Source organism: Ciconia boyciana, chromosome 11 (genome assembly GCF_034638445.1).
Source record: "Ciconia boyciana chromosome 11, ASM3463844v1, whole genome shotgun sequence".
NCBI classification, from domain to species: Eukaryota; Metazoa; Chordata; class Aves; order Ciconiiformes; family Ciconiidae; genus Ciconia; species Ciconia boyciana.
In genome coordinates, this window is record NC_132944.1 from 8,301,880 (window position 1) to 8,318,304 (window position 16,425).

At 40.0% G+C, this 16,425-nt stretch overlaps 1 protein-coding gene across 1 annotated transcript; it reads right to left on the bottom strand.

The window, feature by feature from the left end:
* Positions 1–10,611: 10,611 nt before the first annotated feature.
* On the bottom strand, positions 10,612–12,602 carry TRH (thyrotropin releasing hormone). The gene is made up of 2 exons (XM_072876317.1): positions 12,407–12,602; positions 10,612–11,198 (listed from the first exon to the last, which is right to left on the bottom strand). Exons 1-2 carry the CDS (start codon positions 12,600–12,602, stop codon positions 10,612–10,614), a joined length of 783 nt encoding a protein of 260 aa, XP_072732418.1.
* Between the last annotated feature and the right edge of the window lie 3,823 nt (positions 12,603–16,425).

A 16,425-nucleotide genomic window follows, 5' to 3' on the forward strand; every position in this document is an offset into this window, starting at 1 on the left:
CCTATATTTGGAATTGGGGCTTCAATTAATAAACATCTTCTCTCATTACTGTCATCCTTTACTCTCCTCTTTTTTCCCCTGATGCCTATTTTCTGATCTCTCTTACTGTGTTCACACCTTAGGAAGGCACCTTTTCCTACAGAAGTATGAGTCTTGAATTCAAGCAGGGTTAGTCTCCTGTGATCTTTCTCAATAGGGAATGGTTACCTGCATCAGTTTCAGGTCCAAGACTTTAAGCCTTGTCTGAACAGGGAAGACCCTGGAACAGTCATTGTGGAATAGCAGTTATTCTACATTAGCTCCTATATAGTCTCTTACTCTTCTCGTGAGCATCACATTCAAGCACCCATGTTACAGAAAGAAACAGAGGGGGAACAAATTTCGGATAGCTACAGCACTTTGCATTTCTGCTTTCCTAGATTCATATTAATTCTGAGAGTGTTCCTTATCTTTACAAATCCTGAGATTAAAAGCTGTTGAATGCAGGAATTACGATACTTGCTTGTTTCTGTAATACAGCTAGCAGATTTTTGGGCATTCAAGTATGCTTCTAATAGTAAGTGCATCTGCTTAGTGCTGGAAAATTCAAATTATTACCTCTGTGATAATGTCAGCAGAGTCATTTCATGCCATTGTCTGGGGCAGGCACACAGGAAGGCACACTTCAAGGAAAGCATTAAGGATGTGGATTACGCTCGAAGTTTTGAAGTTGTCTTTAATTCTGTACTATGTGAGTTGTCTTTTACAGTTCTGAAAGAAGTCAAAGGAAGGCACTGCAGGCAAGCTTTAAGGGAACAGTTTGTAAATCCAATTGTATTTCCCTTTGATTCACCGAATGTGAGTTTGGCCCTCAGCCTCCATTTTTTCCACTTGTTTATGTCTTGTGATACTCACTTATGCAGAAGTATCCCTGTATTACCCCATCTATCTGCTGCATCTTTCAGACTGGCAGCTAAGAATTGCATTAGCTTGTGTGTAAGGCAACATGTCTTTGCAAAACAGACCAGAAAATCCAGGGTTTAATTGATCCCCATCCCTGATGAGGGACCTGTGTACTAATCTGAGGGCTTTGCATGGGGTAGGAGGAAGTGGGCAGCTGGGGATGTGAGGGAGGGGTTTGCAGTGTAATGCTTGAGGGGCAAACCTGGAGCAACACAGGGTACTGTTTTTCCCAGTTGTGTTCCTGTCCTTGGAGGAAGAGGGCAGGAACCAGCCTGAGGCTCAGTGCCTTTGAGGATTCACCTGCTGGAGCGTCATTCTCCTTCCCCTGGGTTTGCTGGAGCAGGGCTGTTTCCCAGGGCTGAGCTATGCTTGTGTCTTGGGAAAGCTCAGGTGGAACCAACTACCTCTCCCTTTGTTGTTACCTTGCTCATTTTGTCCAGACCTCTGTTGAGGCCAGTGATTTATAACTCGCTGGGCCAGTGAAAGAATGCTCCAGCAATACAAGTGTCTGTAGAAGAGCTGCAAGATCTGTGCTTGGACGGGAGAGTAGTGAGTATGAGAAAGGTGATAGTGGGAGTAAGAGAAATAGAAAAGACAAGAGTAGATGCAGGGCTTGCAGGAGGGTTTCTGTAGGCATTTCAGTTTTCTTGTTCCTGTTTCACGTGTGTGTTTTGTTCATTTAGTGGGTGTAGGGAAGGAACAAGAAAAGGGGTAGGTGGGGAATGGAAGATGTGCCTGTCACTAGATGGCACACCAAGCACGTCTGAGAGCAACCGAAGACCTGCTGGGGGCCTTTGCAGTGGATTTCACAGCCCATGGGGCTGCTTAGCCATTTGTTTTAAAGATTTTTGCCCTGCAGCAGGCAGGATAGTCCTGCCTGTTGAGCTGTGAGGCCCTGATGACCCAGGCAGCTCGGTTCTCTCCTGTCGTTCAGAAGTAGTAAGAATCAGGTATAAGGAAAAGACTGTACTGAACAGCAAGCTCTTTCCTTGAACCTGCCTTTCTGTACAGCTTCAGTAACTGCTCACTCTCAAAAGGAAAGTCTTAAAATGGGTTATTAAAATGGTAAATACAAGGATTGGAGTCTAATAACCTACTGTTAGGACACAACCAATACAGTTAGAAGGACTGCCTACAGTGAGTTGTGACGAGGATGATAACATGCTGGGATGTGCACTAGAAATCAAACATTTCACTGAATCTTTAGTTAGTTAATTGTGCTCTTTTACATGTTCTACATTTGACCACAGACTATGAGAACGCATCTCACCAAATGCATCTTTTTTAATTACTGATAAAACACCATGATTGTGTCAATCACTCTTGAAAAGAGAAATTTCATTCAACACTTTGAAAAAAAATGCCATTTGTTTGCATGTTTCTGAATATAAATGGTCTTTAGCACTTCCTGAGGAACTCACTCCCCATTAAGTGATTGCACCTGTTTAGTATGATTTGGATCTTTATGACAGTATTAAACTCTTATTGGGGGTCTCTCAGAGAGAACTATAGAAGTGATAATACAAAGTTAGCATGCCAGATGTAGTGATGTGTTGAATAGTGTCCCTTCGCTCCCAGGAAAGTCTGGGCTCCTGTGTCCTGGAGGGCCCCATGTCCCTTTACAGCGGTGGAGCATAATCTAGGTTTGTGCTGGTGTAAATGAGAATAGACTTTGGCTGCTTGTCACTTAGTGAGGCTCATCACACTTTCCCACACAGAGAGTGTTCACAAAATGAAAAAATCCAGGTCAGTCTAAAGCAGTCCTGTTTACGCTTCTTCAAAAATTAATTTGTCTTCATCCAGCTAGTTGCAATAGGAAGAGGTATTTGGGGACAAACTAAACCTTACTGAAATGTTACAGATGCTGTTGGGGACTGAATTTGAATCAGTAATGGCTTACCATTGTGAATCAATGTAGAAGAGCAACAGCACAGGAAAGGAATGTGTTCCAAACACTTGCTCAAGAAGCAAAGTCAGGCATGTACTTCCCCATTCTGCCACTGGAATATAAAAGCTCAGCGTGCAAAACCCCACATCCATTATGTAACTCCTCCTACTCTGCCACACGCAAAGGCCTTTGCAAACACTCAGTAAAGAAGCTGCAAAATATGTTTGTGAGCTGTAGTAATAACTCTAACAGTGAATTTTAGGACCTGGTCTGTTGCTAAGTTGGTCATTGTTACTAATGTCCAAGAGGAGAGACTCGGCGGGAGCACAGTTGAGAAGAGGGACACAGTCAGCCCTGTAGCCATGGCACAGTCCTGTCAGAAATGTATTCTGGTTAGGTTCACATGTAGTCTTCAACTTCTTGTAATATTTTCAGTGCCATGTGGAATGTTAAATAATGGAATCCGATCCCAGCACAGTAGAAGTAAATGTAGACTAGAAGTCATTCTTGATGATGCCTGTCTACTTCTCAAGGAATGCCGTGGAACATTTCTGCACAAACATGGCTTACTCACTGAAAAAAAAGTTTAAAATACCTGAAAATTAACAGTGTTGCATTCAATATAGACTTTGGGGCAGAGGCAGAGTAGAAAATCAGAATGCTCTTCCTAAGTATTCCCTAAACTAAACAGCTAGTTAATTTAAATTGATGCTGTGTTTAAAATTGGCCTAAATTCAATTTTATAATTTAATGGTAAATTTTAAAAAATTCATTTTAAATCTCTTAACATTGAAATGGGTAGCACAAAATTCTTCCTACAACATAAAATGATCTTTGATTTTAATTTATCTGAGAAAACGTTTTTGTTTGTTTGTTTAGGTGGATCTAAACCATTTTTTGTATTTTTAATTTTGTCCAGAGAACTAAAAAAATTGCATAGCACTGTTCCTTTTAACGAAACTCATATATTCAATATACTCAAGTTGCTTATAGTAAACATTGTGATACAAAACAAATTTGTTTAATTAGTCTGTGTAGAGAGGATAAAAGCTACATTTCCATGCCAAACCCATGATTTTCCCTGTGTTCACAGATTCAATCAAAACTGACAGCATGATGATTTGTAAGAGCTGCAGCTGACAACTTGTTGAGTCCCATTTATCTGATTTGCCTACTAACTACTTCAGTATGGCAGGCCAGTCATCTACACAAGTTTATCTGGTCCCTTAACACTGCTGAAGAATCTGGCATATTGGTCCTGAGTGCCATGGAATGGCACCACTTTTACATAGAGTAGGTGAATTATAGAGAGGAGAGACAGGAAGATTCAGAATTCCTTTGTGTTTACATTTTATTTAATGTTTTAACTGTAGGATCCATAGGCCACAATGTCTAGATTATGTTCAGGGCTCATTTCAGATTTCAAGCACACCCATATTTGGGTGCTGTCTCCTATAGCCTCTCTTGTTTTCTATTTCCCCTACAAATTTGTACAGCAACTAATTCCCATCTTGAAAGCAGCATGTCTAAAATCAATGAGCGGAATACCCTCAACAGTGGGTATTTGACAGTGAATGATTTGTGACTTTTTGCAGGGCTGTTGTTGCTGTCTTCTTCAACACCACCTGCTTGTTCAAATAGCTTGCTTTTTGTCTTGACTGCTTTGGCTCAGAGAACCATTCATAAAGTCTTACTATATTTTTCATTTGTCTTGGCTTTTCTCTCTCCTCCTCCTCTTCTCTTTTTACAATAGCTTCTTCAGGCACCCCACACATCAGTACCAGATTCAGAATCAAGAGGGAACTTATGCTGGAAACATAGGCTTCTCTGTGAAAATTAGTTTAAAACAGCAATCATATTTCAGGCAACCTCTTCAAACTAGGTCACTTTCCCTAGTTTTCTCAGTCATAATCTCACATTTTCTCTATACCAGCAGCTATTAAAGTGTCTACGCTGCATCATACTAATTCGCATTCAGTTAGGATATCCATTATAGAGAGAAGATGACAATGAACTAACTTCCTTTGATATGGCAAGTTGGATCCTGGTTTACCTCCACCCCATTTTGCAGGAGTATTTGTGTGATTTATTAAGTCCAGATTTTCCCTCTTTCCAATTCATGTGAACATGAGGACAGTGCAGTGTATGTTAGCTGTGAATAAACAAGGAAGGTGTTCCTTCAGTCACTCAACACCTCCTGTGCCAGTGTGTCTGTGAGGTATTGCTTTCTTGTCTGGATCACTGGCTGTCAGTTCAAACTAAAGTGGCTGAAATAAACTCAGGAACTGTCTTTGCCTTTTGGCTAGGATCATTCCATTATATTAGTATCTGACATGCCCCATCTCTGTCAGGAACCACTATCATGCTCCAGCATACCAATGCAATTTGTGATCTAATAAGATTTGGTTCTGCTCCTTCAGCCTGTGCTCCATCTCATGTAAGCAGACAAAGTGAATCGGCAGATAACTGATAAATGTCCTTTTCTTGGTTTACTTCTTAGGACTTTTAAGCTGCAATGGTTTCATCAAGGAAAACAAACCACAAATGTCTTCACACAGGTCTAAAAGTAATCTCAAGGCAGGTAGATAACTCAGTTTTCTCAAGGAAATTCCCCATCTGTTTTTATCAGAGTTCTCTGTGTCAATCTGAATCCTTCCTCGTTACCCTGTAGGAGCGGGGACTTCATGCTGTTCTTGTTGGGAGGGAAGTGGGACTTCTGCACTCTAATGCAGAGAGTCCACACCCATTTCCTAAAAACAGAAGGACTTCCCTGTCTGCATCTTTTGTGTCATGTCTCTCTACAGCCTAGACCTCACCCAGGTTCATCCCTTCTGTAGTGCTTCTCCGCTTGACTGCTTTTGATCACAGTTTTTATTCATGGCAATGTCCTGACTGGTGCTTTAAAATTGCAGCTGGCTGTTTAATGTTAACTGACTGAGTTACCAGGCAAGCAGTGACTCTACTTCAGCTATGGTGATGATGTTGTTTTCAAACTTTCTCCAACTAATGAGTCATTAAAAGTAGTAATAAAGGGGTTTGTTGGGGCTGCATGTCCCTTGGAAACACTCAGCCCATGCTAATTACAGTGGGTTAGCTAAGAGGTCAATGCCGATAAGTGTGTGGGAGGGGGCACAGAACAGTAATGGTGAGAGGAGTTGAAAATAATTGCAGGAAATGCTAATTATACAGCTTCTTCACATCAACTTTCCCCTCCCATTGAAAACAAAGCTCATTTTGAAGACAGTTGTAAAAGTTGCTCTTTAGGAATCAAACTCCCTTATGTCTCAATAATTGGTAACGCCAGAAATTTAAAACTGCAGTAGAGTAAACAAAGAACTCATCCGTGCACGGTTGTTTTAGTCTCAATTAAAGCTGGAAATAAGATTTTGCAGTACTCTGGTGCCACATTAGGGCCAGTGCACAGCTTTGCTCTGTGGACTTAATCCAGATTCTGCAGAGGACAAGCGAGATTTTTCCACTGACTTCCATGACCTTTGGACCAAGTCTGCTATTGATTTGTTATCATTCCTGAAGAGCCACAGACTGTCTTACAGACAGATAGTGCACTTCATCAAGGAACTTGCAACTTAAAGGCCCCATTCTGCAATTATCAAGATGTGCAAATACATTTATGCGTGTGACTGAGCAAAGCTAGTAACGTGTAGATGTTTGCATGGATGTTAAATTCTAATAAAAGATGACAGTGAGGGGAAGGTATACAATAAAAATAAGATGATGAGAGATGTGCAATTAAGAAATTCTTACCTTATATAGTAGTATATATCTGCGTAGTTCATGTTGCTAAGAGATTTCACTATATTTACTGTTAAAAGAAGCAGACTATTATAGTATAGAAGCTGGTTCTTTTCTGGTTAGTCCCTTAGCCAAACTCCAGAACCAAAAAGTTTTTAGGGCGTAGGTAAATCTGACAGATACTTAGCTTCAGAACCTGTGCTTATGTGTGTTTTATAGTCACAAAACTGTCAAATCATAAAAGGCAGGCGGTCCTCTGAGAATGATGTCTGTAGGAGAAAGAATGTTGTACTTGAATGGTGGTATGTCTGCAACACTGCAGAAGACAGGAAGAAATTAATTAAGAGAGGTGAAATTTTCATGCAGATACTGAGAGAAAATGTACTTTCAATCAAAACAAAAACCTGGACAAATTTTGTTGGCAAGATTGAAATATTGGTTTGAGTTACTTAAAAAAAGTAGGAGAACTCTTAAAATAGGTAGTCTTTTTGCCAATGAAAACCCTCTCTTTCCTTTTCTTGAGTGACAGTCTTTTATGCAAGTAATAGAATGACTGAGTAATTTTCTCCATTGAAAGCAGATGCTAGCTTTTGAAAGTTTTAAAGGGAAAATTTAATATAAAATGGAGAAAACCAGGATTTTCGTTCCCTTTTTGTAAATGGTCTTATGTTTCAAAAGATGCATGGGATTAAATAAGGTTACCAGATCCCCATCAGCTACAAGTTCTAACCTACTTGCAAAATTTGAATTTGGTGATTAATTTTATTCTTTCCTAGGTTGCACTTGTAGCTCTATCTCCAAGTCTTTTCAGAGATAATGTAGCTCCATGAGCCATGTTTAGCATAATCAAGACAATTATGTAGTTCAGGAACCCCAGGATTAAGAAGAACTACAACTAGCTATAATTAGAGAATATCTGTGGAAGGTTAAGAGCATCCTACTTCATCCTCTTGGAATTTCTGTCAGGGCTGTCACTTTTCTCGCTACTTGACAGTGATGGTTGCATTTTTATGGTGCATCAGTAGCAGATTTGCTGGCTCTTTTGACTGTTATGTACATGGGAAATATAATGCAGAAAGTTGTCCTGTATTCAGTTCTGTTTCCAGGGTCATCCTCTTTGAGTTCTAGGAGTTTGAGTTCAAACCCAGGTCACTGACAGAAGCTCAGGACTTTTGGCTCGTGTTTCAGTCTCCAAATTACTCTGTTTTCTGCTTATGGACATGTCAGGCCAGCATCAGGGCCCATATACATGCTTCTCTGAATGGAAATCTGTGTCTTGTCCTTCAAACTGGCTACTGGCCTACACAACTTGGAAGGGGATCTTTCACATGTGGTCCCACCCCTGTCCAGGAATCCCTGAGACGGTTTCTGTCATTTTTGAGACCTTTTGATGGAGTAACAAAGGTTTTTTTAAAAGTAATTGAAATGGGTCAGAGCTGTCCCAGTATCTGCTTACATTGTGCTTCTCCCAGCCAGGCAAGCACATTTTCAGCAGCTCCAAACTGAGGCAAATTTTAAAAACTGCAGGCATGATAATAATGACATGATAAATATGATTTAGTGTAAGGTGCTGTCAGCTCAGGCTTGGCTTTAAAAAAAAAAAAACAAAACACAAAAAACCCCAACAAAACAAAGCAACTCAAAACCAATAGAAATAATTCCTTAAAAAATTACAGTACTGACAGCCTTGCTTTTAAACAGATGAGTAGCCCCTAGCAGAACTTGGCATCTCTGAAAATACTGGAGCACTCAGAACCTAAAATACAGAAGATGGAAAAATTAGACTTACATGAAATCAGTTGTGCTAGCTTTTCACTGGCCACACTGAGAGGAGAGCACACTCTTTCCCTTTTAATAAGTGATTGATTTACTGATAATAAAGTGCATCTGAGATTTACTCAGAATGGTGAATTTTACAGGCGGTAACCTAATAGCTTGAACCAGCTGTTTGTAGTTGCACATGAAAACCTTTGACCTTAGGCTTTCAGGCTTCTCTCCCTTCCCCACCTTGGCTTTCTTGTAGCAGACACAGCAGCATCCTTGTCTTGCAGGAACTGTGATGCATTTTTGCTGTTGCCCATGTTTACCCACTTGGTCATTTTTTCTTTCCTGTTTTTCACTTATTTTGTACATAACAAGTGGTGGTGGTCTTGTGTAGTAATATTCCCTGAGGTTTAAGGGATTCATTCATTGCCAGAAATGGTGTTCTTTAGAGAAACCTTTTTTTCCCTTATAAAATGAAAACTGAGCATTTTAAAGGGCATCATATACAGAAAGTGTGCTGAAGGAATTTGAAGTGTATGGAATGTTCCCAGCTACCTCCTCTGAGGATTTCTTCAGCACTTGTTAATTAGAAAACCCCTGTCGATAGAAGAGGTCTGTCAGTTGTCACATATATTAAACAGCATATTATCTCCAAAGGTAGAAGTTGTTTGATAGACCATGTTAAGTGTTGATCAGCCTGGGAACATCTATCTTCAGTGAAGCTCGCGGAGATGATTAGTTATTCTTCTTCAGGGTAACTAAACCATATGGCAAAACTAACTTCTATAACTGAGGAAGTGCTCTGAGGCACTGAGTGGGGAAACAATCATATTTAAAAGGAACACTCAAGGCACTTGATGTGTCTTGATGGTATTGAGGAGGATGAATGTCAGTGGAAAACATACTCATTTATTAAAAAATGACATTCTAGCGAAATATTGACATGCTCTAACCTCTTTGTACAAGAAGTAATGTGAATAACTCAATAACTCAATTGCAAAAATCAGTAAATCTATTGTTTAAACCTGTGAACAGGAAATCGGACTTCTAGTAAAGTTCCCTGTGAACTAGGTGACAAGGTTGCTGTGGGTTTAGCCCAGGTGCACAATTTTGTGTGTCTTACAGGTGGAAGATTTAAAAAGGGACTATCTATATGCAAATCGTCCTTCCACTTCAGTAGCAAAACAGTTTTATGTATAAACATGTGCTGACCACCAGCATGCAAGAAGATTGTGTCTAGAAAAATATGCTTTGATGTTAATTTATTTATTTTTATTTAGCTTGGGTTGGTTTTATGTTTTTCACTCTATTACAGTATGTTTGCACAACCAGTAAGGACACCCAGAGTTGACCATTGATGTTTATTGAATCATTCATATCAAATAAACACTTGGGAGTCCGACATGGAAAGTAAAAGCATTCCTTTGAGAGGAGAGAAATAAGAAATCCTTATGGGAAGAAAAGGATGTCTGCTTGTTTCATTTTTAAATGTCTGAGGAGAAGGCATGATTTCAAGTGGCATGACTGAAATGTGGACACACCAGGGTGGGAGTTCTAGTATGGGGTCTACACAGTCAGGTTCACAACTTGCGGTTGAGATGCTCTGGGATGCATTAACCCTTTGCACTGTGCAGCCTCTTAGATGAAAAGGGTTTTTATGTGCCAGTTCCAAGTCAAACTATGAAGTCAGTCATCTAATCTATTCCAGATGGAACAGTTCCTATCTCTGTTTCATGCTTACTGTCTGGACAGATTGTAGTGCACAAGGGTTCAGGTCTCATTAACGTATCATTTAGAATTGAAAACCTATTCAATTTCATTTTGAAATAATTGGCATATGTTGTTCTTTTTCCTCCCTCTCTATTAATTTACTGATTTCACTGATGTGAGAGGAAACCATATAATTATTCCACTTCAGTAGCATCAGAACAGTTATTTAAGCGCCTGTTTTAGTCATTTGGGAACGGAAAATTGGACACACATAGTGGGATTATTCTGGGGTCTGGGCCCCTAAGGAAATGAACACTCTTAACTTCCTAAAGTGGGGCAGTTGAAGGCTCTCAGTACTTGCCTGTCCCATTCAGCTGGATCCTTTAGTTCCTTTACTTGAAGTGTATGACAAAGCCATTAACTTAAATGGGAACATTAACGCACTGAAAGGTAGGTGCAGAGGTCAGCAGCAGGAAGCCAAAAGGGAGTGAACAGAATTTTTTAGTGATCTGGCAGTTTACTTCACCAAATGCAAATGATACACAATTATTTTCTCATTCCTCTGTTTCACTCTCCCATGCTGATCTCTTTCCTGGGTGCTGGCGTTTTTCTTCTGCCCTGTCTTTGCTAACATTTTCTACTAAATCAAGCAACAAGCTGCCTTTGTTACAGGTGAAGGACTCCTGAAAGTTGCATGGGCCTGCGTCATCTGGGCTGTCAGAATTCCAGCGCCTTTTTCCAGGGTGCTGGCGTTTCTCACCGTATTGGTCATTTAGGTCTACCTCATCATTCCAGCCTCTTTTGCTAGGATGCTGGCGCTTATACGTCAGATACCTTCTGCCTGGATGCTGTCTTTTGGATAACTCATTCAAGTAGGTTAGCTGTGCACTAGGGATGTCAGCATACTGATCTGACAATGACCTTCTGCCAGGATGCTGTTGCTTTTTCAGCTCCAGATAGCCGTCAAGGTCGTCTTCTATCTCTCTTTTCCCTGGTTGCTGCCTCTTCTGAATGTCTCCATAAGATGTGTCTTCCTCAACATCTCTTTTTCCAGGATGCTGTCTCTTCTCTAGGTCACTTAGGTACTTTTTCCCAGGGTGTTGTCTTTTGGAAAGCCGTTCTGGCAGAGGGGCATTTGATTCTGTCCAAGGAAAAGAATAACGTTAATGAGCCCCCATAATCCTCACTAAGGAAGTTGAAATGGGAATTTGTGGAGTTCTATGGTGCAGGATCATAATCTGTTGCTCATTATGCCCATTTAATTGCACAGTTATCTGTATGGTCTTGAATTTGATCACTCTGGATGGCATCTGTCAAAACAGTTCTGGCACATTTTTAGCAAGGATGGATTGATACGTTAGGAACTAGCTGCAGGCAAATGGGAAGACATGCGATGACAAAGCCTAATGTGTTGATTCAGGTAAATGTGTCAGATTCAGGTAAAGGGAGATGAGTGAAAGATGCTGAGCAGCTGGAAGAAATCAGCTGCAGAAGCTGGGTATGGGGAAGAGCTGGAAATCAGCATGACACAGAGAAAGGGTAGGGCTGAGACACAAGTAGAAGCAGGGATGTGGACATTTGAAAGCCAGCTCAGTATTTCCAGCTACCAATCATAACTCTGTTGGTGTCTCTTACTCATTCTGAAGCTCTTTTTAATATTTCAGGTCTTGGATCGACATGACCAACTCTCAGCACTCATGTGAAGAGGGAGGAAGGCTTTTTCTATGGGCACTTGGCATCAGCTCCTCTTTCCACTGTGAAAGGGCTCTGTGCTTCTTGTTGGTGGCAGACACCTATGTGCTGCTTCTTGCAATCCCTGAGTCTGATTTGCTTCCGCTGCTGTGACTAGTGAGAGCAGAGCATCTGCAAGCTAGGAGGCGGCGGACACTAGAGCAGCCTCTGCATTCCCAGCCACAGAAAAGCCCACCTCTGTTGGGGTGTAGAAACCAGTGGGTTGAAGTAGTAGGTGAACGGCAGCACTCCCACCTCCAACTAACAATAGGTACAGGGTCCACAACTGGGGAATGTCTTCCACGTGTCCTCTTAGAGCTTCCCTAGGGAAGTACTTGCCAGACAGGCAAGTTTTCTGTGACAGGCTTCTACCTTCTTATTATACAGCAGCTGCTTAGTGATGGTACAGCATTGCCTAAGCGGGGAAATCTTAGAGAAGAAAGTGCCTTTTGAGAACTCTGTGTCAGGGTATTGCAGCAGACCTCCTATCCTTCCCCTCGCCTTAGTTAGAGTAATAAATGTATACATTAGAACCTGGGAACTATACATTGGATCTAACAATCTCAGCCAAGTACTATGCCAACATCACCAGATGGATGCCCCCAGTGTTACATATACCTTTATTTATCTCTTCTTCCTTTTCAGCTTTCTTGAGGACAGACTGAAGAATGAGGCTTTCAGATCTCTGCAGGATGTCATCCAGGGGACTTCTTCCCATGTTCTCACTTCCCTCTGGAAGGGGCTGCCCCCCGTTGAGGCAAACACCACACAAGGTCAGGCAGAGGAGTAGCAGTGGCAGCTGGATAGATGGCATTGTGGGACGGTGGTTCCTGCAACTTCCATGGGAGAGAGAACAACAGGGGAGGAGGATGAAGCAAACAAACCTAGCAATAATAGCAATATTTCCAGACACTGAAAAAGAAATATGGCATTGCTGTAGGGGCTGAAGCCTCTTATGAGGGTCCTTCCTCATTTCTGTTAATAACCTCTCAGTTTATTTTATATTATTCAAAGAATCTGTAAATTCTTCATAATTAAAACCACGCATTTGTTAATTTTTCCAGCAGAATAAATATGAACATTTTAAACACCTAACTTCCTGATGCACAGATAGTTCTGAAAGCCAGTGATTTTGCTTTGCTTTCTGCCAAGAGGCAAAAATAATTTCCCTCTTGAACTCGCATGTTAACTGTTGCCCCACATGAGGTACGCACACATATACCTGCACTAACAATCTCCACCAGGCAATTCCCTTTGCTAAGGGTTCATTTAAAAATAATACTGGGATTTGCAGCACTTTGATTCCACCTTTAGTTAAAGCCCAACTTTCATAGTCCATTAATTTTGTAATATCTATTTCTATACATTTAAAGTAGCTGTGTGTCTGTGTATTTGTCAATATAATAAGATAGCTATGCTCTGTTGGTCAGGGAGATTTCTTGCACTGGGGAAGCACTTCATATTTTTTTCAGAGACATCATAATAATAATATGCCCTATTACCTCTTGCCCAGATAACAAGTGTTCTTCTATTTCTTCTAGCTAGCACTGGAATTCCTAATGTACTTATCATGGATTTATTTTCCAGTAAGCAGAATTCCTTCAGTAGAATGGAATACGTCTTTAATACTAGTATAGCAGTCATTTAGCTTATTTATATCTTCAGAATATAACAGAAATGCAAAATTTTGCAAAGTTCTACAAATTTTTAAAATAGAGAATGAGTTTATTACCTCTCTTATTGGCAGGTTTCTATCACTTCTGATGAAGTCCTTGGATAACAGCCCTAAGAATATCACGTAGGCTATTTGGCTCAGAGCAGTCTTTAGAAGGAAAGTTGGAATCAGCTAAAAAGGAAATGATTTGGTAAATTACCTGGTTTGTAGTTTCAGATTTTTGCTTGATGCATCTGCCAAGAGATTGTTTAGTCCTTTAAAGCTGTTTGCACATCTGAGCTTCAAAGTTGCCCTTTTTCTGCTACAGACACACAGAGTATCCAATAGAACTGTTGCTAAGTTCTCTTTGGATGGCTTGTGTCTCTGTACTTATACGGTACTGCCTCTGAACCTTTTATGCAAATAGCTGTGAGGTAATTTAGGTGATGTGTTGTTTTCTCTTTTTTTTTACTGATGTCAGAGATCTGCATTTTGAATGCATTTTAAAACTCTGATAGTTATTTGCTGACCTCCGTATATCCATGTTCGACTCCCAGAAATTGCTATTTTTCCATTCTCTAAAGAGATGATGTTGAATTTTGTGTAACACAGCATAGAGAAAAGGAGGTTTTTCTCTGCTTAACAAAAAGAAGCTTATGTATCCTCTATTAAGCAAGCACTGTGGAGTAAATGCAGAGAGGTAAGTAATTTATTAGGGTAAGGAAGAAAAACAATGAAAAAAATGTAATGGATTACATTTAAATAAGTTTATACCATGGGTTCTTATTCTGAATGACACTAAACAGTTTTTGGCTCACAATTCCATATTTTCTTGGCATAGGCTTCCATAAACAGTACATTAGAATATGGGGTGCATTGCATTAGATATTAAAACGTAGTTATGTTGCTGCTATGTGCTTCAAAAAGCATTATACTATTGTAACTAGAAATAAGACTCCCTCTCTTCAACCCATCTGTCTATTTAAGATATTCTTCCACACAGTACTACTAAAAACAGATCATGCAGGGGGCACAGATAAAGAGCTAGTGAGTCTTTGATAATCTCAGTGATCCTGATGACAATATGTAGGACTCAAACTGGAGTACAGATTGCTCACAGTACTGAAGCAATTCAGGATTCTTTTACTGTTGCTACATGGAAGGTTTCAACCAAGTGAAGTCAATGTTTACTGCCATTGTGATGAACACAAAACGACCTTCGTATGTCCTTCTCATCACTGCCATCAAAGTGTTTAAGTTAAAATTTGTCTTCAGCAGTAAGTAGTGACAAAAACCAACAACCTGTCACCATGGCTTGAGAACACCTTTCTTGGTAGCACACTGTCACTTTAGCAGCTCTCTAGGGTGCTGTGCCACAGTCTGAGATAGAATGCATTTCGGGGATACTTTTAAAAGCACGGCACTTAAAAGTGGATCAGTTATGCTTATAGGTAATGTGGATCCTCATGCGGCCTATAAAATTTCCTTAAGGCAAAAGGCATTTTGTGTCTGAAGAGATGATGGAAATACCATATAAAACTAAAAAGGGGTGAAGTCAGTTGTTCTCTATCAACGTGACTTATTACCCATCAGAATTTAACAAAAAATGGTCATCATACAGAGCTTTTTTCCCCCACCCCATTCAACTTTATATGATGGATCAGAAAATACACAAGAAGAATCTTGTTTTCAGTTCTTTAGGAAATGAAAGCCAACTTCTTTGGGGTGATTTCAGTGGAATGCAGCTGTTACCTCAGTCTTATTCCATGAGTGTGGCCATCTCCTGGATTTTATCTTAATATCTCAGGAAGAATATATCAGTAATTGTATATTGATATGCTTTTTGCTATTACTTACCCTGATGTAATTTGAGAAGAGTCTTGGATGTCAGTGCACTTGTTCTGGATTTGCAGTGGGGACAGAGATTGGGGCTTACAGCATTAAAACTGCATTCGTAACAATTATATTTAAAATGGAATATATTTTCCTTCTTGTTTGGATTTCTAAGGGAGTTTGAAACATCATGCACCTTATGTGCAGAACACATCTATGGCTTTATGAAGGTGTTGTCTTTGCCAGTCTAAGACTATGTCAATATTGCTTTCCTGAGCAGGCATCAGAACCAAAGATCTGCAAGGCAATTAAATTCAAAGAGCAACAAGCAATTTACTATAGTGGGCCAGTAAACAATGACTGGGCAACTAATAGTCCCTCATCCAAAGCAAAGATCCCTGTAAAGACAGTTCCTATGTATTTTTAGTTTTAAGCAAGGCACTAGGGCTTTCCAGGAATCTAAAGAACGCTGGAAAGTGTTTTAAATGCTTTCATTAATAACAGAGTTGCTTGCTTAACAAAGCAATAGCTGTCTGTAACTTAGCCCCAGATTTGCCCTAACAAAATGCCTAATCCACAGTCCAGTGAAATCAGCCACATTTCTCCTTTAAGTGGGGTTAGCCTTAGAACTCGTCTGTCTCTAACTTGAAATGATCCATATATTGAATTGAATTTTAAGAAATCTTCTCACACTTTGTAGGATGGCTCTTGAAAAACAGAGATGGAAAAGAGAAGGTAAAACAGCTGAAACGCTTTCACATATACAAAATCATATAAGCAAGTTAACTCAAGGAACAGCTAAGAATTTGATATTAAAAATAGCCTCCCATATGAATGTATTTCATTTTAGCACTGAGTGAATGAGTCAGATTTCACTCGTGATACAGCAGTTAACATTGAATTTCTCAGCTACCTAGAAATGATAGGATAGCTAAGACTTATGCTTTGGAACTTTGTATGACTGCAATTTAATAAATCTGCTTTTGCCACATATCTCCGGTGTGAAAATCCTCATAATATGTAATTATGAGCTGGAAATAATTCTTAGCATGTAGTTCTCCCTCCAGTCTGAAATTAATCTGGACAGCATAGAAGGCTTGGATGTGTAGCTCCAGCTTAGATACAGGAGGAGCTGCTCCATGCAGAAGCC

Bases quoted from the DNA above. Each gene is read 5' to 3' on its own strand.
- TRH (XM_072876317.1), bottom strand. From the start codon at position 12,602: ATGCCATCTATCCAGCTGCCACTGCTACTCCTCTGCCTGACCTTGTGT. The intron at 11,199-12,406 runs GTATATGTAACA...TTCCTTGGACAG, and splicing joins GGAAGAAGAGATAAATAAAG to AATCAAATGCCCCTCTGCCA.